This window comes from Melanerpes formicivorus, unplaced genomic scaffold (genome assembly GCF_026170545.1).
Source record: "Melanerpes formicivorus ecotype bairdi unplaced genomic scaffold, bMelFor1.0.p_v2 SCAF_82, whole genome shotgun sequence".
Classification (NCBI taxonomy): Eukaryota; Metazoa; Chordata; class Aves; order Piciformes; family Picidae; genus Melanerpes; species Melanerpes formicivorus.
The window spans coordinates 2,724,602-2,745,365 of NW_027142434.1; the positions used below are offsets into that span (position 1 = coordinate 2,724,602).

General features: G+C 66.0%; 1 protein-coding gene across 1 annotated transcript in view; it reads left to right on the top strand.

The window, feature by feature from the left end:
* The first annotated feature begins 10,891 nt into the window (after positions 1-10,891).
* Positions 10,892-20,764, top strand: part of EPS8L3 (EPS8 signaling adaptor L3) — an 11,021-nt gene continuing 1,148 nt past the window's right edge. Inside the window, 16 exon segments of the mRNA XM_068164714.1 lie at positions 10,892-10,973; positions 11,128-11,198; positions 11,296-11,363; positions 12,850-13,005; positions 14,429-14,578; positions 15,903-15,979; positions 17,277-17,449; positions 17,549-17,610; positions 17,722-17,815; positions 17,923-18,001; positions 18,852-18,924; positions 19,252-19,400; positions 19,522-19,603; positions 20,504-20,541; positions 20,632-20,642; positions 20,644-20,753. Coding sequence (XP_068020815.1) covers positions 10,933-10,973; positions 11,128-11,198; positions 11,296-11,363; positions 12,850-13,005; positions 14,429-14,578; positions 15,903-15,979; positions 17,277-17,449; positions 17,549-17,610; positions 17,722-17,815; positions 17,923-18,001; positions 18,852-18,924; positions 19,252-19,400; positions 19,522-19,603; positions 20,504-20,541; positions 20,632-20,642; positions 20,644-20,753 — 1,434 coding nt within the window. The 5' untranslated portion in view covers positions 10,892-10,932.

Consider the following 20,764-nt stretch of genomic DNA (forward strand, 5'->3'; position numbering starts at 1 on the left):
GAGCTTCCAGAGCAGGAAACCAGCTGTGGTCTGGGGAATAAAAAGAGGAAAGATTGAGTTCTCCTCCTCCATAGGAATGAACCCAAGGAGAGCAGAGAGGTTGTGGAGTGTCCTGGTGTGGAGAGCTTCCAACCCCCACCCCGGGCAAGCTGAGAGCCTGGAGCAGAGCAGCCCCAGAGGGCAGCTGAGCAATGCTCAGCAAGAGCTAAAGGAGCTGTGGGGGACAAGAGGCTGGGGCCAGGCTCTGCTGAGTGGTGCCCAGGGCCAGGCCAAGGGGCAAGGGGCACAAAGTGTCAGGCAGGAGGTTGGAGCTGAGCAGGAGGAGAAAGTTGTTTGGGGTGAGGCTGCTGGAGCCTGGAGCAGGCTGCCCAGAGAGGTTGTGGAGTCTGCTGGGGGGGAGAGCTTCCAACCCCCCCTGGGCACTGTGCCCCTGGGCAAGCTGCTGGGGGAGCCCTGCTGGGGCAGGGGTTGGAGTGGCTGAGCTCTGCTGGGGGAGCCCTGCTGGGGCAGGGGTTGGAGTGGCTGAGCTCTGCTGGGGGAGCCCTGCTGGGGCAGGGGTTGGAGTGGGTGAGCCCTGCTGGGGGAGCCCTGCTGGGGCAGGGGTTGGAGTGGCTGAGCTCTGCTGGGGGAGCCCTGCTGGGGCAGGGGTTGGAGTGGCTGAGCTCTGCTGGGGGAGCCCTGCTGGGGCAGGGGTTGGAGTGGGTGAGCTCTGCTGGGGGAGCCCTGCTGGGGCAGGGGGGGTTGGAGAGGATGAGCTCCAGAGCTCCCTTCCAACCCCTCAGCACCACTGGGGTCCTGTGCCTGGGACAGGCAGCCAATGGCTTCTCCTGGCTGGCAGCTTCCCCTAGGAGCCAGGCAAAGGCAATGTTGACCTTCTGCCACAGCAAGCATTTGTTGGTGAAATTTCCTTTTCTGGCAGGGGATGGCTGCCTTTGGGGAGGGGAATTGACTCTGCTGGGCTGGGGGGCTCTGACCCACAGACTCCTGTCCTGTGTCTCCTGTGGGACTAGGAATGATCAGAGCATCATAGAATCAGGCAGGTTGGGAAAGACCTCAGAGCTCACCAAGTCCAACCCAGCACCATGGGATGGAGCAGAACTAGAAGTGGGGAGATGGAGATTGGCTGTGAGGAAGAAGTTGTTGGCCAGGAGGGTGGTGAGAGCCTGGCCCAGGCTGCCCAGGGAGGTGGTGGAAGCCTCCTGCCTGGAGGTGTTTGCAGCCAGGCTGGAGGTGGCTGTGAGCAAGCTGCTGTGGTGTGAGGTGTCCCTGGGCATGGCAGGGGCTTGGAGCTGGCTGAGCCTTGAGCTCCCTCCCAGACCTGGCAGCTTTGTGGCTCTGTGATTCTAAACCAAGGGAAGGAGAATTGGTTGTGGAGTGTCCTGGGGAGCTGCTGCTTGACTTTTCCCCCCTTCCCCTGCCTGTTTTGGGGAGGATTTGATTTAGCTGATAGAAAGGAGATGATCTTTGTGTCTCTGCTGAGCCACTTTCGATTCCGGTTTCCTCCCGGCAACAGCCCTGGGATGAGTCACGAATCCAAACCGAAGCAAAATAACGCTGCAGATCGAGGGGAGGAGAAGCCAAACACCCACCCCTGGGTCAAAAGAGCAAAACCTCCCCCTCCAGCTCCTGCTGGAGCTGCTGGATGGAGCCCGCAGCCGGGGCAGGCACCCCCCGCAGCCGCAGGGGGGAAAGGCGGGGGGTCCCAGGTCGCATCCTGCAGGGTTTCAGGGGGTGCTGGGCTCAAGGCTGGGCGATCCTGGGTGACCCAAGCCTAGCCCAGCCGCCCTGCAGCTGGTGTGTCAGGCAGCGAGCATCCCTGCTCCGGCAGATGAGCCCCGCGGTGACCTCCGGCCCCGAGCAGGGCTCTGGCCGGGCTGAGGGCTGGGGAGGAGCAGATTTAACCCCTGCGGCTCCTCTCTCCCTGCTCTGGCAGGGCTGAGGGCTGGGGAGGAGCAGATTTAACCCCTGCGGCTCCTCTCTCCCTGCTCTGGCAGGGCTGAGGGCTGGGGAGGAGCAGATTTAACCCCTGCGGCTCCTCTCTCCCTGCTCTGGCAGGGCTGAGGGCTGGGGAGGAGCAGATTTAACCCCTGCGGCTCCTCTCTCCCTGCTCTGGCAGCGCTGAGGGCTGGGGAGGAGCAGATTTAACCCCTGCGGCTCCTCTCTCCCTGCTCTGGCCGGGCTGAGGGCTGGAGAGGAGCAGATTTAACCCCTGCGGCTCCTCTCTCCCTGCCCAGCCCGGGGGGTCGGGGGGGCGGATGGGGGACAGCCAGCATCCCCCTCTCAGCAGCAGGCGGCCGGCTGCCTCTCCGTGCCCCCGGAGCGGGGGGGTGTGGGGGGGGAGGGGGCTAGCTGCCTGCCTGGCTGGGTGGTCCAGCTGGGCATGTGCCAGCAGCCAGCGTGGTTTGGCCAGACAGCCTGCCCGGCCCCGCCGCCCGCCCTGCCCGCGGCCACGCAGCCCAGCAGCCCTCCGCGGCCAGCCAGGATCCCAACAGGCAGCACAACGCCGCCCCCAGCCCCCCCAGAGCCTCCCTCACAGCTGCCTCTGGTGCCAGCTTCGGGGTACAGCCTCTTAACAGAAGAGAATTAACCTCAGAGCTCACCAAGTCCAACCTCTCCCCCAGCACCATCTGATCAACTCAACCATGGCTCCAAGGGCCTCAGCCAGGCTCTTCCTAAACACCTCCAGGGATGGGGACTCCACCACCTCCCTGGGCAGCACATCCCCAGGGCCAATCTCTGGCTGGGAAGAATTTCTTCCTCCCCTCCAGCCTGAACCTCCCCTGGCACAGCTTGAGACTGTGTCCTCATGTTCTGGTGCTGGCTGCCTGGGAGAAGAGCCCAACCCCCACCTGGCTCCAACCTCCCTGCAGGGAGTTGCAGAGAGCAAGAAGGTCTCCCCTGAGCCTCCTCTTCTGCAGGCTAAGCAACCCCAGCTCCCTCAGCCTCTCCTCCCAGGGCTGTGCCCCAGACCCCTCCCCAGCTTTGTTGCCCTTCTCTGGACACCTTCCAGCAGCTCAACCTCTTTCCTGACCTGAGGAGCCCAGAGCTGGCCACAGGACTCCAGGTGTGGCCTCAGCAGTGCTGAGCACAGGGCAGGATGAGCTCCCTGCTCCTGCTGGCCACACTCTGCCTGCTGCAGGCCAGGCTGCCCTTGGCCTTCTTGGCCCCCTGGACACACTGCTGCCTCCTGTTCAGCTGCTGTCCACCACTCCCCCCAGGTCCCTCTCTGCCTGGCTGCTCTCAGCCCCTCTGCCCCCAGCCTGTAGCTCTGCCTGGGGTTGCTGTGGCCAAAGTGCAGCCCCTGGCACTTGGCTGTGTTCAATCTCCTGCCCTTGGCCTCTGCCCCTCTGCCCAGCCTGTCCAGGTCCCTCTGCAGAGCTCTCCCTGCCTCTAACAGCTCAGCTCCTGCCCCCAGCTTGGTGCTGTGGCACCACTGAGCATCCCTGGCTGCTCACAGCTGCAGGAACCCCACAAAAGCTTCAGCACCAGGGCTTGGCAGGAGCCCTGGGCTTGGGCAGGCTGGAAAGGAGGCAGCTCCCCCCACCCCCACCCCCAGGAGCAGAGCTTGAAGCCCTCCAGAGAGGAGTTAAAGCCATTGGGGCTCCATCTCAAGGCTCCATCTCAAGTACAGACAATGATCAAGTGTGGGAGATGTCACCACGGCAGGAACAGGAGTTGGGATTGGCCTTAAGCCTCCTCACAGAGCTCTTCACCCTGCTCCAACTGCCCTTCCCCAGCTCTGTGCCCCTTCCCAAGCTCCTTCCCCTTGGCCCAGGGTCATGCTTGGGTGCTGGTGGCTGCTGAGCCCCCTCAGGAGGTCCCCTCAGGACCAGCAATCTGCCTTTCCCACATTGGGAACCCACCCTGGGAACCCCACCCTGGGGACCCCACCTGGGAACCCACCCTGGGAACCTCCTGCCTGGGTTTTTCCCCCCCCCAGCCCACGCCGGGGCTGCCTCCCCCCCACGCAGATGACCTCTGCTGGCCCTTTCACAACTTCCTGCAGAGCTTCTCCTTCGAGCAGGGCACCACAGAGCCAGGCTCAGCAGCATGCTCCCGGCCTGACCCCCAGCTGGGGACCTCAGGGGTGGCTCCCAGCCCGGTGCCACCACTCACAAGGTCTCCTTGAGCCTTGACTCAGCAGCACATCAGCCCAGGAAGGGAATCTCTCATCGCAGCTCATCACTCAGAGCCTTTTTTGGGCTGGGGACTTCTCCCCCTGACCAGCTCAGCATCATGTGCTGCCTTCCCCCTTGTGCCAGCACCTCCCTGGAAAGCTGTGGGTGAAGTTGTGTTTTCCCTAGAAACACCACTGGCTGCTCTGCTTGGCCTCTTCCTCCTCCCTGGCATGGCCCCAGGCACTTGTCTGAAGGAAAATTCTCACAGCCAGGCTGCCTGGCTCCAGGTCAACAGCAGCCAAGGCTTTGGGTTCAGTGGGTTTGGGTTCCATGGGTTTGGGCTCCATGGGGTTGGGTTCCATGGGGTTGGGGTCCATGGGGTTTGGGTTCCATGGGGTTGGGCTCCATGAGTTTGGGCTCCATGGGTTTGGGTTCCATGGGGTTGGGCTCCATGAGTTTGAGCTCCATGGGTTTGGGCTCCATGGGTTTGGGTTCCATGGGTTTGGGCTCCAAGGGTTTGGGTTCCATGGGGTTGGGTTCCATGGGTTGAGGTCCAAGGGTTTGGGTTCAGTGGGTCGAGGTCCATGGGTTTGGGTTCAGTGGGTCGAGGTCCATGGGTTTGGGTTCCATGGGGTTAGATTCCATGGGTTTGGGTTCCATGGAGTTGGGATTCATGGGGTTGGGTTCCAAGGGTTTGGTCTCCATGGGTTTGGGTTCCATGGGTTGAGGTCCATGGGTTTGGGTTCAGTGGGTCAAGGTCCATGGGTTTGGGTTCCATGGGTTGAGGTCCATGGGTTTGGTCTCCATGGGTTTGGGTTCCATGGGTTGAGGTCCATGGGTTTGGGTTCAGTGGGTCAAGGTCCATGGGTTTGGGTTCCATGGGTTGAGGTCCATGGGTTTGGGCTCCATGGGTTTGGGTTCAGTGGGTCAAGGTCCATGGGTTTGGGTTCCATGGGTTGAGGTCCATGGGTTTGGGCTCCATGGGTTTGGGTTCAGTGGGTCAAGGTCCATGGGTTTGGGTTCCATGGGTTGAGGTCCATGGGTTTGGGCTCCATGGGTTTGGGTTCAGTGGGTCAAGGTCCATGAGTTTGGGTTCCATGGGTTGGGATCCATGGGGTTGGGCTCCATGGCTTGAGCTCCATGGGTTTGGGCTCCATGTGTTAGGGTTCCATGGGTTTGGGCTCCAAGGGTTTGGCTTCCAAGGGTTTGGGCTCCACGGGTTTGGGTTCCATGGGGTTGGGTTCCATGGGGTTGGGTTCCATTGATGTGGGTTCCATGGGTTTGGGTTCCATTGATGTGGGTTCCAATGGTTTGGGTTCCAAGGGTTTGGGATCCATGGGTTTGGGTTCCAAGGGTTTGGGTTTCAAGGGTTTGGGTTCCAATGGTTTGGGTTCCAAGGGTTTGGGATCCATGGGTTTGGGATCCATGGGTTTGGGTTCCATGGGCTTGGGTTCCATGGGTTTGGGTTCCAAGGGTTAGGGATCCATGGGTTTGGGATCCATGGGTTTGGGTTCCATGGGTTAGGGCTCCATGGGTTTGGGCTCCATGCATTGAGCTCCAAGGGTTTGGTCTCCATGGGTTAGGGCTCCATGGGGTTGGGTTCCAAGGGTTTGGGTTCCAAGGGTTTGGGTTGCATGGGTTGGGATCCATGGGTTTGGGCTCCATGCATTGAGCTCCATGGGGTTGGGTTCCATGGGTTTGGGTTCCAAGGGTTTGGGTTCCATGGGTTTGGGCTCCATGCATTGAGCTCCATGGGGTTTGTTCCATCCTGGGGAGCTGAGCTCATTTTCTTGGAGGGCACAGCTGGGGCTTTCCTGAGCTCCTTTGGCTGCTGTGCTGAGCCCCAGCTGATTCCCTCAGGCTCCCAGGCTGAAGGATTTGGCAGCCAAGCTCTGCTCATCCCTGAACTCGGAGGGGGTTAAGGTGGAGGAAAGCTCCAAGATCAGATCCTGCTCCTGGAGATGCTTCTCCTCCTAGCCCTGTGCCCTAGGTGGTGCCAGCCCTGACACTGGAGCGTGGGAAATGCCCAGCAGCATCTCCAGAGCCTCCAGGGACTTGCCCCAGCTTGGGCACCCCGGAGCAGGCTGTGACCTGCTCATTTGGGTGTCCTCATCACCTCTAACCAAACCCAGGTGGTGCCACTGCCCTCTCAGCTCCCACCAGCTCTGGAATTCCCCTGCCTGTGCTGCTGGGATGGGACTGATGAGCAGGAGTGCCAAGGAGTGCCAAGGCCATTGGCATGAGGTTCACCAAGGCCATGGGCAGGGTCCTGCCCTTGGGGCACAACAACCCCAGGAAGGTTCCAGGCTGGGGGCAGAGGGGCTGGGAGCTGCCCAGCAGGAAGGGCCCTGGGGGTGCTGGGTGCCAGCAGCTGGAGAGCAGCCAGGGGGTGCCCAGGGGGGCAAGGAGGTAGGCAAGGAGGACCTGGAGCAGCAGTGGGGTGGGCAGCAGGAGTAGGGCAGGGATTATACCCCTGGAGTGGGCACTGGGGAGGCCACAGCTGGAGTGCTGGGTTCAGCTCTGGGCTCCTCACTGCAGGAAGGAGATTGAGAGGCTGGAGCAGAGCCAGGGAAGGGCAACAGAGCTGGGGAAGGGTCTGGGGAGGAGCAGCTGAGGGAGCTGGGGGGGTTGAGCCTGGAGCAGAGGAGGCTGAGGGAGACCTCATTGCTCTCTGCAGCTCCCTGAGAGGAGGCTGCAGCCAGGGGGGGGCAGCATGGGCACAGGTAAAGGGCACCATGGGCACAGGTAAGGAGTGCTATGGGCATGGGCAAGGGGCACCATGGGCACAGCTAAGAGGTATCATGGGCAGTGTGGGCACAGCTAAGGGGCAGCATGGGCACGGGTAAGGGGCAGCATGGGCACAGGTGAGGGGCAGCATGGGCACAGCTAAGGGGCAGCATGGGCACAGGTGAGGGGCAGCATGGGCACAGCTAAGGGGCACCATGGGCACAAGTAAGGGGCAGCATGGGCACAGGTAAGGAGTGCTATGGACATGGGCAAGGGGCACCATGGGCACAGCTAAGAGGCATCATGGGCAGTGTGGGCACAGCTAAGGGGCACCATGGGCACGGGTAAGGGGCACCATGGGCACAGAGCATTTGGATCCACATCCCCAGCCCCCCCTCCCGCTCTGTGCTCCCCAAACTCCTCCCTGGTGCCCACTGCAGGCTGGGTCCTGGCTCTGCCCCTCAGGAGGAGGGGACAGGGGGACCGTGGCAGCGACCCCTCCCCATTCCCATTCCCATTCCCATTCCCATTCCCATTCCCATTCCCATTCCCATGCCCATTCCCTGCCGGGGGGGTGCTGAGCTCCCGGGGGGCTGTAAGCCCAACCCCACCCCCGGGGGGATGTCACCAAACGCCCCCAGGGCAGGGCTGGCACCAGGCACCCCTGGCACCCTGCACAGCTGTGAGTCTCGGGGGGGGGGGGAGGGAACATCTGGAGAGGGGGGAACACATCTGGAGGGGGTCACACATCTGGAGGGGAGGTCATGAGTCTGGGGCCAGGGCTGTCGCACATCTGGGGAGGTCACACATCTGGACAGGGACATCAGGTCCCTATGTATGGGGGGGGGTGGACAACTGTGTGTCTGGGAGGGGTCACACATCTGGAGGGGGTCACACATCTGGGGACAGCACACCTTGGGCATATCTGGGGCCTGTAAGGTGGGGGGAAGGGGGCCACACATCTGGGAGGGGGGGGGTCACACATCTGGGATAGGGCACATCAGGATGCTACAAAGGGGGAGTGGGTGGGAACTGTGTATCTGGGAGGGGTCACACATCTGGGGAGGGTCACACATCTGGAGAGGAGGTCATGAGTCTGGGGGCCAGGGCTGTCACACATCTGGGGAGGCCACACATCTGGAGGGGTCACACATCTGGGGAGGTCACACATCTGGGACAGGGCACATCAGGATGCTACATGGGGGGTGGGAACTGTGTATCTGGGAGGGGTCACACATCTGGAGGGGGTCACACATCTGGACTGGGACATGAGAACCTTACATATGGGGGGGGGAAACTATGTATCTGGGAGGGGTTGCACATCTGGAGAGGGTCACACATCTGGAGAGGAGGTCACATGGCTGGGGGCCAGGGCTGTCACACATCTGGAGGGGGTCACACATCTGGGACAGGGCACATCAGGACCCTACATATGGCAGGGGGAGCTGTGTGTCTGGGAGGGGTCACACATCTGGAGAGGGTCACACATCTGGAGAGGAGGTCATGTGAGGAGGTCATGTGTCTGGGGGCTAGGGTTGTCACACATCTGGAGAGAGTCACACATGTGGACTGGGACATGAGGACCCTACATATGGGGGGGGAACTATGTATCTGGGAGGGGTCACACATCTGGAGAGGAGGTCACACGTCTGGAGGTCAGGGCTGTCACACATCTGGAGGGGGTCACACATCGGGGGGGGGTCACACATCTGGAGGGGTCACACATCTGGGGGGGTCACACAGCTTCGCGGGGGTGGTCTCACACCTCTGGGGCCAGGGGGACCACATCTGCCTGTCACACATCTGGGAGAGCTGGCACGCAGCTGGGGACGGAGGTGCCGCGGGGAAGTGCTGCCCCCTGCCGGCCGCAGGCGGGACCTGCAACCTGCCCCTGCCTGAAACGGGGGAAACTGAGGCACGACCCCAACCCCCTCCAGCCCCTCCCCGCTCCCTGGGGGCCATTCCCCTCACCCCCCTTCCCCTCCCGGCTCCTTCTCCCTCCCCTCGCTTCTCCTCTCCCACGGACGCTCCCTGGACACCGCCAGAACGATGCCAGCAGCGCCCCGGGTGCCACCCTGGGGGGGCAGGGGTCTGGGGTCCCTCTGCAGTGGGACCCTCAAAACCCCTGGGAAGCCAAAGTGGGGAGAGAGGCTCAGCAGGGATGTGACAGCCTGGGGGGGGTCCCGGATGGGACCCCACGGAGTCAAGGTCCTTGGGCACAGAGTGGGCATAGCTGAGCCATCACCAGCTCCCCCCCCCCCACGCCCCCCTACCCCCCCCACCCCCAGCTGGAACCCCCAGAGAGAGCCGAAAGGCTCCGACCGAAGCCAAACCCCCCCCAGGCGGTGCCAGGGCAGCAGGGGGGGCAGGCAGCAGGCACCTTGGTGCCACCGAAGTGACCCTCGGCCGGTGCCAAGCAGGCTGTGGCCGCCCCGATGCCCCCTGGGGGCAGCCTGGGGCCGGAGCCCGCCCGGAGGTGCTGAGGGACAGATCCTGCCAGGGGCAGCCCGCGGGGCTGGGCAGGCAGGGCCGGGGCGGGGGGCACCGCGGGGCTGGCGGCAGTGCCCCCGCGGGGGGATGGAGCCCGGGGGCCGGATCCTGCCCTCCCCCGGGCACCCTGGCAGGCAGCACTCAGCGGCGGAGGCAGTTTCGGGGCGAGCCCAGGGTCACCCTCGGGGCAAGGGCAGCGAGAGGACTGTGAGAGGCAGGGCTGGGTGCTGGCACCCGGGGACGTCACCAAGGCTCTGCCCCTGCCGCCGGGGGGGGGGGGGGGGGGGCACACACACCAGGTTGGCACCGGGGGGGGCACCCTGCCAGCCCTCAAGGCCAGCCAGGTCCTGCGGCGGGCAGGGTGGGCACGGCGGGGGGGGGGGGGGGGGGGGGGGGGGGCAGCTGTGCCGGGTGGTTGTGTGTGTGCCCCCCCCCCACACCCTGTCACCCCCCCCTCCCCCACTCCCCTCCCCCCCCCAGCCTCCGGGCAGGCTCCAGCGGGCAAAGAGCAGCCGGGTGCGGTGCCAACGTCAGGCTCCTGCCCCCGCCCGCGGCAGCCACTTCCAGCCTGGGCAGCCAAAGCAGTGGCACCGGGACTGGGGTGAGTGGGGACACCACCCCCCCCCCCCCCCCCAGGACGGGGACCCCCCCCCCCAGGATTGGACCCCAGGGAGGGGCAGTGGGGGCAGGGGGAGGTGGGGGGGCTGGCACCCCCGCGCTGGGTGAAGCCCAGAGGGCTGGGAAGGGGCAGGGCAGGAGGGGTCCTGCTGGGCACCAGGGAGATGGCACCGGCTGGGGCGCGGGGGGGGTGGGATGGAGGGGGGCTCCAGGTGTCTGGGGGGGACACTGGGGGGGGGACACAGGGGCACACTGGGGGGGGGGACATGGGGACTGGGGGGGTGTGGGGGCACACTGAGGGGGGACACAGGGGCACACTGGGGGGGGGACATGGGGACTGGGGAGGGGTGGGGACACACTGGGGGGGGTGTGGGGGCACACTGGGGGGGGACACAGGGGCACACTGGGGGGGGGACATGGCGACGCACTGGGGGTGTGGGGACACACTGAGGGGGTGTGGGGGCACCCTGGGGGTGTGTGGGGACTGGGGGGCTGGGGACACCCCGGGGGTGACACAGGGACTGGGGGGGGGGGGGGGGTGTGGTGACACACTGGGGGTGACACAGGGACTGGGGGTGGGGGGTTGGGGACACCCCGGGGGTGACACAGGGACTGGGAGGGGGGGGAGGGGGACACACCGGGGGTGACACAGGGACTGGGGGGGGGGAGGGTTGGGGACACCCCGGGGGTGACACAGGGACTGGGGGGGGGGGGGTTGGGGACACCCCGGGGGGTGACACAGGGACTGGGGGGCTGGGGACACCCCGGGGGTGACACAGGGACTGGGAGGGGGGGGGTTGGGGACACCCCGGGGGTGACACAGGGACTGGGGGGGGGGGGGGGTGGGGACACCCCGGGGGGTGACACAGGGACTGGGAGGGGGGGGGGTTGGGGACACCCCGGGGGTGACCCAGGGCCTGTGCCCAGCTCAGGACCCCCTAGCAGGACCCAGCTGCCCCCCCGCCGCCCCCCCAGCAGGATGGGAGACTTCTTCCACCGCCGCAGCACCTCCCTGCCCCGGTGAGCAGCCAGCAGGGAGGGGGGGGTCCCGTTCCCCGCCCCCCACCCCCCCACCCCCCCCGACGGCTGGGTGGGGAGCGGGGCGGGGGCTGGGGGTCCCAGCGCCGAGCGCAGGGCTCCAGCTGCCTGTCTGTCTGTCTGTCTGTCCGTCCAGGCAGGACCAGGACAGCAGCTTCCTGCCCCAGCCCAACAGCTTCGCGCGGCCCAGCGGGAGAAGCATCTACAGTGAGTGGGGGGCTGCACCCCCAAACCTCCCCCCCCCCCCGGATCCCCCCCCCCGCTGCTGTCCCCAACCTGCCCCTGAGCCTCTGCGCCCCCACAGAGCGGCGCAAGGACTACGGCCAGAGCCTGCTCCAGCCGCAGGGGGACGACTTCCAGCACCACGTCGAGGTGGGAGCCCCCCAAACCTGCCCTGGGGACCCCAAAACCTGACCAGAGCTCCCCAGAACCTGCCCTGAGCCCCCCAGAACCTGCCCTGCAAACCCAAAACCTGCCCTGAGCCCCCCAGAACCTGCCCTGGAGCCCCCCAGACCTCCCTGAGCCCCTCAGAACCTGCCCTGAGCCCCCAGAACCTGCCCTGAACCCCCCAGCACCTGCTCTGAGCCCCCCTGATTCTGCCCTGAACCCCCCAGAACCTGTCATGAGCCCCCCAGAACCTGCCCTGGAGCCCCCAGAACCTGCCCTGAACCCCACAGAACCTGCCCTGAGCCCCTCAAACCCTGCCCTGGAGCCTCCCAAACCTGCCCTGAGCCCCTCAGAACCTGCCCTGGAGCCTCCCAAACCTGCCCTTAGCCCCCCAGAACCTGCCCTGGAGCCTCCCAAACCTGCCCTGAGCCCCCCCAAACCTGCCCTGAACCCCCAGAACCTACCCTGGACCTCCCAAAACCTGCCCTGAACCCCCAAAACCTGCCCTGGAGACCCCAGAACATGCCCTGAACCCCCAGAACCTGCCCTGAGCCCCCCAGACCTGCCCTGAGCCCCCCAAACCTGCACTGAACCCCCCAGAACCTACCCTGAGCCCCCCAGAACCTGCACTGAACTCCCCAAACCCTACCCTGAACCCCCCAGAACCTGCCCTGGAGCCTCCCAAACCTGCCCTGGGCCCCCCAGAACCTGCCCTGAGCCCCCCAGAACCTGCCCTGAACTCCCCAAACCCTGCCCTGAACCCCCCAGAACCTGCCCTGAGCCCCCCTGAACCTGCCCTGGAGCCCCCAGAACCTGCTCTGAGCCCCCCAGAACCTGCCCTGAACTCCCCAAACCCTACCCTGAACCCCCCAGAATCTGCCCTGAGCCCCCCAAACCCTGCCCTGGAGACCCTAGAACCTGCCCTGAGCCCCCCAAACCTGCCCTGAGCCCCCCAGAACCTGCCCTGGAGCCCCCAGAACCTACCCTGAGCCCCCAAGAACCTGCCCTGCGCCCCCCAGAACCTGCCCTGAGCCCCCCAGACCTGCCCTGGAGCCTCCCAAACCTGCCCTGCGCCCCCCAGAACCTGCCCTGAGCCCCCCAGAACCTGCCCTGAGCCCCCCTGAACCTTCCCTGCAAACCCAAACCCTACCCTGAACCCCCTAGAACCTGCCCTGAACCACCCAGAACCTGCCCTGGACCCCCCAGAACCTGCCCTGGAGCCCCCCGAACCTGCCCTGAGCCCCCCAGAACCTGCCCTGAGCCCCCAAAACCTGACCAGAGCCCCCCAGAACCTGCCCTGGAGCCCTCAGAACCTGCCCTGAGCCCCCCAGAACCTGCCCTGGAGCCCTCAGAACCTGCCCTGAGCCCCCCAGAACCTGCCCTGGAGCCCCCGGACGTTGGCAGGAGGGGCGTGGGGTGGGGGCGGGGTGCCCGGTGCCACTCGCGGGTGTGTGCCCTTGCCCCCCCGCAGCACCTGCTGACGGTGCCCCTGGGGAGGGACATCCGCAGCGCCGAGCAGTGCCTGCAGCGCCTGCGGCAGCTGGAGGCGCAGGGCAGGGTCTGGGGCCAGGACCTCATCCTGCAAGTCAAGGACCAGGAGCTGGTGCTGAGCGATGTGGAGAGCAAGGTAACCCCCGGCCAAGGCCTGGCACCCCCTGGCAGGGCAGCACCAGCCTCCCCAAAGCCTGGCACCCCCTGGCAGGGCACCCACCCCTCAAGCCTGGTACCCCCTTCGGCCCTAGCACCCTAGCTCTGGCACCCCCTATGACCCTGGCATCCCTTCTAACCCTGGCATCCCCTCACCCTTGCACCCTTATGACCCTGGCATCCCTTCTAGCCCTGGCATCCCCTCACCCTTGCACCCCTTTACCTCTGGCACCCACTTTAACCTCACCTCCCTCTAAGCCTGGCACCCCATAACCCCCCAAGGCCTTGAACTTGAACTCCTACAAGCTTGGCACTCCTCTGGCCCTGGCACCAAGCACAGCTCTGGCACCCCCTAAACCTTGCACCCTTATAACCCTGGCATCCCTTCTAACCCTGGCACCCCCTTCACCCCTGGCACCCCCTCACCCTTGCACCCCTTTACCTTTGGCACCCACTATAACCTCACCACCCTCTAAGCCTGGCACCCCCGTGGCCCCCCAAGGCCTTGAACCCCTACAAGCTTGGCACTCCTCTGGCCCTGGCACCAGCCACAATGCTGCCACCCATTAAACCTTGCACCCTTATAACCCTGGCATCCCTTCCAGCCCTGGCATCCCCTCACCCTTGCACCCCTTTACCTCTGGCACCCACTTTAACCTCACCACCCTCTAAACCTGGCACCTCATAACACCCCAAGGCCTTGAACTCCTACAAGCTTGGCACTCCCCTGGCCCTGGCACCAACCACAACACTGCCACCCATTAAACCTTGCACCCTTATGACCCTGGCATCCCTTCTAACCCTGGCATCCCCTCAACCTTGCACCCTTATAACCCTGGCATCCCTTCTAGCCCTGGCATCCCCTCACCCTTGCACCCCTTTAGCTCTGGCACCCACCATAACCTCACCACCCTCTAAACCTGGCACCTCATAACACCCCAAGGCCTTGAACTCCTACAAGCTTGGCACTCCTCTGGCCCTGGCACCAACCACAGCTCTGGCACCCCCTAAACCTTGCACCCTTCTAACCCTGGCATCCCCTCACCCTTGCACCCCTTTACCTCTGGCACCCACTTTAACCTCACCACCCTCTAAACCTGGCACCCCCCTAACCCTGCTACCCCCCCCCACTCCTCCCACCCCTGGCGCTCCTACAACCCTGGCACCCCCAGAACCCTGCTGCCCACCAGCCCTGGCACCCCTGCAAGCCTACCCCATGCCAGTCCCATCATGCCCCTGACTGTGCCACCCCCATTAACCCTTCCCCTCCCACAACCCTTCCTGCCCCCCAGCCCCTCTATAACCCTTTGCACCCCCCGCGCCCAGTAGCCATTCTGGGGGGGCTCTGGGCACCCCGTTTCCTGCCCACCCCCCACTCCCTTCCCCCCTTCTTGCCCGGCCAGGAGGAGCTGGACTCCTACCCCCTGGGCAGCATCCAGGACTGCTGGGCGGTGCTGGACTCCTGCAGCTACGACTCGGTGCTGGCCATCGGCGTCCAGGAGAGAAACCCCCCCGGGGGCTGCGTCCTCCTCTTCCAGTGCGAGCGGCCGGGGGTGAGGAGACCCTCGGGGGGGCAGCAGTGGGGTGGGGGGCAATGGGATGTGGCGGGGGGTGGAGGGCCGCATCCAGGGCTGCTGGGTGGTGCTGGACTGCTGCGCCTCCGACTCGGTGCTGGCCATCGGCGTCCGGGAAAGAAAGCCCCCCGGGGGCTGCGTGCGAGGGGCCGGGGGAGAGGAGAGCCTCGGGGGGAGTCAGTGGGGTGTGGGTAGGGGGCAATGGGGTGTGGGTGGGGTGGAGGGCCGCATCCAGGGCTGCTGGGCGGTGCTGGACTCCTGCAGCTCCGACTCGGTGCTGGCCATCGGCGTCCGGGAGAGAAACCCCCCCGGGGGCTGCGTGCGAGCGGCCGGGGGAGAAGAGAGCCTCGGGGTGGGGCCAGTGGGGTTTGGGGGGTAGAGGGCCGCATCCAGCGCTGCTGGGCGGTGCTGGACTGCTGCGGCTCCGGCACGGTGCTGGCCATCGGCGTCTGGGAGAGAAACCCCCGCAGGGGCGGCGTGCGACCGGTCGGGGTCGAGGAGAGCCTCGGGGGGAGTCAGTGGGGTGTGGGTCGATAAGGTGGGGTGCGGGGGGGGGGAGGGCAGCATCCAGGGCTGCTGGGTGGTGCTGAACTCCTGCGGCTCCGACTCGTGCTGGCCATCGGCGTCCGGGAGAGAAACCCCCGCCGGGGGCTGCGTGAGAGCGGCCGGGGGAGAGGAGAGCTTCGGGGGGGCAGCAGTGGGGTGGAGGTCAATGGGATGTGGCGGGGGTGTAGGGCCGCATCCAGGGCTGCTGGGTGGTGCTGGACTGCTGCGGCTCCGACTCGGTGCTGGCCATTAGCTTCAGGGAGAGAAACCCCCCAGGAGGCTGCGTGCGAGCGGCCGGGGGAGAGGAGACCCTCGAGGGAGGGCGTTAGTGGGGTGTGGGTCGATAAGGTGGGGGTGCGGGGGGGGGAGGGCAGCATCCAGGACTGCTGGGCGGTGCTGGACTGCTGCAGCTCCGGCTCGGTGCTGGCCATCGGCGTCCGGGAGAGAAACCCCTGCCGGGGGCTGCGTGCGACCGGTCGGGGGAGAGGAGACCCTCGGGGGGGCAGCAGTGGGGTGGGGGTCAATGGGATGTGGCGGGAGTGGAGGGCCGCATCCAGCGCTGCTGGGTGGTGCTGAACTCCTGCAGCTCCGACTCGGTGCTGGCCATCGGCGTCTGAACGAGAAACCCCCTCGGGGGGCTGCGTGCGAGCGGCCGGGGGGAGCAGCGCCCCGGGAGGGTCAATGGGGTGTGGGGGGGTGGAGGGCAGCCCCCCCCAGGCTGCTGGGGGTGCTGAGGGCGGTGCTGGGTCTGTGCCAGGCGGAGCAGCTGAAGAGCAGCCTGGAGAAGATACTGAAGCAGTGGAAGGAGGAGCAGAGAGGGCAGCATGGGCACAGGTAAGGGGCAGCATGGGCACAGGTAAGGGGCAGGATGGGCACAGGTAAGGGGCAGCATGGGCACAGGTAAGGGGCAGTATGGGCACAGGTAAGGGGCAGCATGGGCACAGGTGAGGGGCAGGATGGGCACAGGTAAGGGGCAGTATGGGCACAGGTAAGGGGCAGCATGGGCACAGGTAAGGGGCAGTATGGTCACAGGTAAGGGGCAGCATGGGCACAGGTGAGGGGCAGGATGGGCACAGGTAAGGGGCAGGATGGGCACGGGTAAGGGGCAGCATGGGCACGGGTAAGGGGCAGGATGGGCACAGGTAAGGGGCAACATGGGCACGAGTAAGGGGCAGGATGGGCACAGGTAAGGGGCAGCATGGGCACGGGTAAGGGGCAGGATGGGCACAGGTGAGGGGCAGGATGGGCACGGGTGAGGGTCAGGATGGGCACAGGTAAGGGGCAGGATGGGCACAGGTGATGGGCACAGGTAAGGGGCAGGATGGGCACGGGTGAGGGTCAGGATGGGCACAGGTAAGGGGCAACATGGGCACGAGTAAGGGGCAGGATGGGCACAGGTAAGGGGCAGCATGGGCACGGGTAAGGGGCAGGATGGGCACAGGTGAGGGGCAGGATGGGCACAGCTAAGGGGTAGGATGGGCACAGGTAAGGGGCAGCATGGGCACAGGTGAGGGGCAGAATGGGCACAGGTAAGGGGCAGCATGGGCACAGGTGAGGGGCAGGATGGGCACAGGAAAGGGGCAGCATGGGCACAGGTGAGGGGCAGGATGGGCACAGGTGAGGGGCAGGATGGGCACAGATGAGGGGCAGCATGGGCACAGGTGAGGGGCAGGATGGGCACAGGTAAGGGGCAGCATGGGCACAGGTGAGGGTCAGGATGGGCACAGGTGAGGGGCAGGATGGGCACAGGTAAGGGGCAGCATGGGCACAGGTGAGGGGCAGCATGGGCACAGCTAAGGGGCAGCATGGGCACAGGTAAGGGGCAGCATGGGCACAGGTGAGGGGCAGGATGGGCACAGGTGAGGGGCAGCATGGGCACGGGTGAGGGGCAGCATGGGCACAGGTAAGGGGCAGGATGGGCACAGGTGAGGGGCAGGATGGGCACAGATGAGGGGCAGCACCTACCCCACACCCAGGGGCACAGCACCCCCACCCCAGCTCTGTACCCCATCCCCATACTCAATCCTCCCTTCTACCCCATAACCACGGACACAGCCCCCCCTCCCCTCCCCTCCCACAAGACCCCGGCCCCAGGCTCAGCCCCAGCCCCCCTTGCCCCCTCCTCGCCCAGGAGCAGCCTGGAGGCGCCGCCGGAGCGCTGGGGGCAGGTCCCTGAAGCGTTGGAGCCCCCTCGGAGTCTCCCGGAGCCCCCCCGGAGTCTCCCGGAGCCTCCCCGGAGCCCCCCGGTGCCCTCCCGGAACCCCCCGGAGCCCCTCCAGCGTGGGCCACCCTCTTCAGTCTACAGTGAGTCCTCGGAGAGGGGGGGCTGGGGGGGTGTCCCCAGGAGCAGGGGGCGGGAGTGGGGCGGTGGGCAGCGGAGCTGCGACCCTCCCCTCTCGCCAGGCTTGCCAGAGCCCCAGCAGACCCCAGCGGGCAAGGTGATGACCGAGACAGACCGAGACGTGGTAAGGGCCATCCCACCCCCCACCCCCACCTCAGCTGGGGACACCCCCAGCCCTCCCCCCACCGGTACCCCACCGGGTTCCTACCCCTCCCACCCCCCCTTGCCCCCGCAGGAAGTCCTCAACCACGTCCTGAGCGACTTGGAGCTCTTCGTGGCCAGGCTGAGGAGAGCTGAGAGCTTGACCAGCAGAAAGAAGAAGAAGAAAGGTGCTGAGGGAGGGCTGTGGCCCTGGGGGTGGGGGGGAAGGGTCGGCAGAGGTCTGGGGGTGGTCCCCTCCCCGGTGCCAGCCCCCTCCCCTCTCTTGCCCCTCCAGCTCTGCCCCCCATGGATGACTACAGAGACTTCTTCCAGAAGGTGAAATACTCCTTCAACCTGCTGGTAGGTCCTGCCGGGCAGGATGTGACCCCCGGGGCTCAGGGGCATGGCTGCCACCTCCCTGCCTGCCCTGCTGCTGGGCTGGGTGTGGCGGGGGGGTGGGGAGGGTCTGCCTGGGGACAGGAGGGGCTGCTAGGGGACAGGAGGGGCTGTTAGGGGACAGGAGGGGCTGCCTAGGGAACAGGAGGGGCTGTTAGGGGGACAGGAGGGGCTGCCTAGGGACAGCAGGGGCTGCCTGGGGACAGGAGGGGCTGTTGGGGGACAGGAGGGTCTGCTTGGGGACAGGAGGGGCTGTTGCGGGACAGGAGGGGCTGCTTGGGGACAGGAGGGGCTGCTTGGGGAACAGGAGGGGCTGTTAGGGGACAGGAGGGGCTGCCTAGGGACAGCAGGGGCTGCCTGGGGACAGGAGGGGCTGTTGGGGGACATCAGGGACTGCTAGGGGGCAGGAGGCGCTGCTAGGGGACAGGAGGGGCTCTTGGGGACAGGAGGGGGCTGCTGGGGGACAGGAGGGGCTGCTGGGGACAGGAGGGGCTGCTAGGGGACAGGAGGGGCTGGCTGGGGACAGGAGGGGCTGTTAGGGGACAGCAGAGGCTGCTTGTGGACACCAGGGGCTGCCAGGGGACAGGAGGGGCTGCTGGGGGGACAGGAGGGGCTGCTGGGGGGACAGGAGGGTCTGCTAGGGGACAGGAGGGGCTGCTTGGGGACAGGAGGGGCTGCTGGGGGACAGGGAGGGGCTCTTGGGGACAGGAGGGGCTGCCTGGGGACAGGAGGGGCTGCTCGGGGACACCAGGGGCTGTTAGGGGACAGCAGAGGCTGCTTGGGGGACACCAGGGGCTGCCTGGGGTCATCTCTTCCCCCTCCACGCAGGCCCGGAGCCGCTGGCAGAGTGGAGCCGAGCCCCTCCAGCCTGCTGCATGTCATCTTCACAGCCCTCTCCTACGTGAGTGCCCCCAGAAACCAGCTCCCAACCCTCCACCCTGGGGCTGAGCAGGGTGGGGAGCAGCCCTCACACACCCCCAGCCCCCCCCCAAAACCTCCTTCCCCCCCGTGGGGGGTGCTGCTCCACCACTGCCCGTGGCAGATCCATTGCCCCAGCCCCCAACCTGGCTGCCAAAGTGCAGCCTCCTCTGCTGCTGCTGGAGGCAGTGGAGCTGCTGGGGGAGACCCTGGGGCTGAGCAGGGTGGGGAGTAGCCCTCATTCCCCCCCCAGCCTCCCCCCAAAACCTCCTCTCCCGTGGGGGTGCTGCTCCACCTCTGCCCGTGGCAGGTCCTGGAGCACTGCCCCAGCCCCAGCCTGGCCCCCGCGGTGGAGTCTCCGCTGCTGCTGCCGGCGGCGCTGGAGCTGCTGGAGGAGACTCTGAAGCCCGACGCCTATGGCCTCTGGAAGAGCCTGGGCCTGGCCTGGAACAAGTCCAGGTGGGGCCCAGCATCCCCCTCCCACCCCCCAGCACCAAGGGTCGGGGGCCCAGCCTTGCCTTGGGGTCGGGAGTGCAGAGGTCGCCTGCCCCACGCTGCCTCCCTTCCGTGCCCCCTGCAGGGCAGAGTACCCCCGGGGGGAGTCGGTGCCCAGCTACATCCCTGTCTTCTCTGATGGGTGGATGCCTCCCGCCCTGGACCAGGTACAGCAGCGGGGGGTGGGCAGTGGGACACCCCCAGGGTGGATGATGGGAGACCCCCAGGATGATGTCCCACTGCCTGCCTTGGTTTCCCCAACTCCCTCCCAGCCTCCTCCCTTCCTCCCAGCCTCCTCCCTTCCATCCCTCTCAATCCCCTTCCTGCCCTCCCTCTCAATCCCCTTCCCTTCCCTCCCTCTCAACCTCCTCCCTTCCCTCCCTCCCAACTCCTCCCTCCTCCCCTCACCCTTCTCCCTTCCCTCCCTGTCACCCTTCTCCCTTCCCTCCCTCTCAACCCCCTCCCTTCCCTCCCTCCCAACCCCATCTCTTCTCTCCCTATTAACCTCCTCCCTTCTCTCCCCTCTCAACTCCTTCCCTCTTCTCTTCTCCTCCCTCCTCTCCCTCCCAACCCCCTCCCTCCTCTCCCTCCCTCCTCTCCCTCCCAACACCTTCCCTTCCCTCCCTCTCAACCCCTCCCTTCCCTCCCTCTCACCCTCCTCCCTTCTCTCTCTCTCAACCCCCTCCCTTCTCTCCCTCCCCAACCTCCTCCCCTACCCTCACTCTCAACCCCCTTCCCTTCTCTCCCTCTCAACCCCTTCCCTTCCCTCCCTCTCAATCCTCTCCCTTCTCCCTCCCTCTCAATCCCCTCCCTTCCCTCCCTCTAATCCCCTCCCTTCCCTCCCTCCCAACCCCCTCCCTTCTCTCCCTCCTAACCTCCTCCCTTCTTTCCCTCCCAATCCCTTCCCTCCTCTCCCTCCCTCCTCTCCCTCCCGACACCCTCCCCTTCCCTCCCTCTTCAACCCCCCTCCCTTCCCTCCCTCTCAACCACCCCCTCCCTTCCCTCCCTCTCAACCCCCTCCCTTCCCTCCCTCTCAACCTCCTCCCTTCTCTCCCTCCTCTCCACAGCTGCTGCTCTCCAGCCCGAGGGACATTCCTGACCAGCTGTAAGTTCTCCCCGTGGCTGCTGGGGGCTGGGGCAGGATTTGGCCCCTCCCTGGCTGCTTATTCCTGGCTGTCCCCTGCTGCACTTCCAGGCCTCCCTCCCCCCCCTGCCCAGAACCTGGTCCAAGCTCTCTATGAGTTCCAGGGCAGGAACCCTCAGGAGCTGAGCATCAGGGTGGGAGACACCCTGCAGGTAGGAGCCTGGGGGGGGAGGGTCCCCCCTCA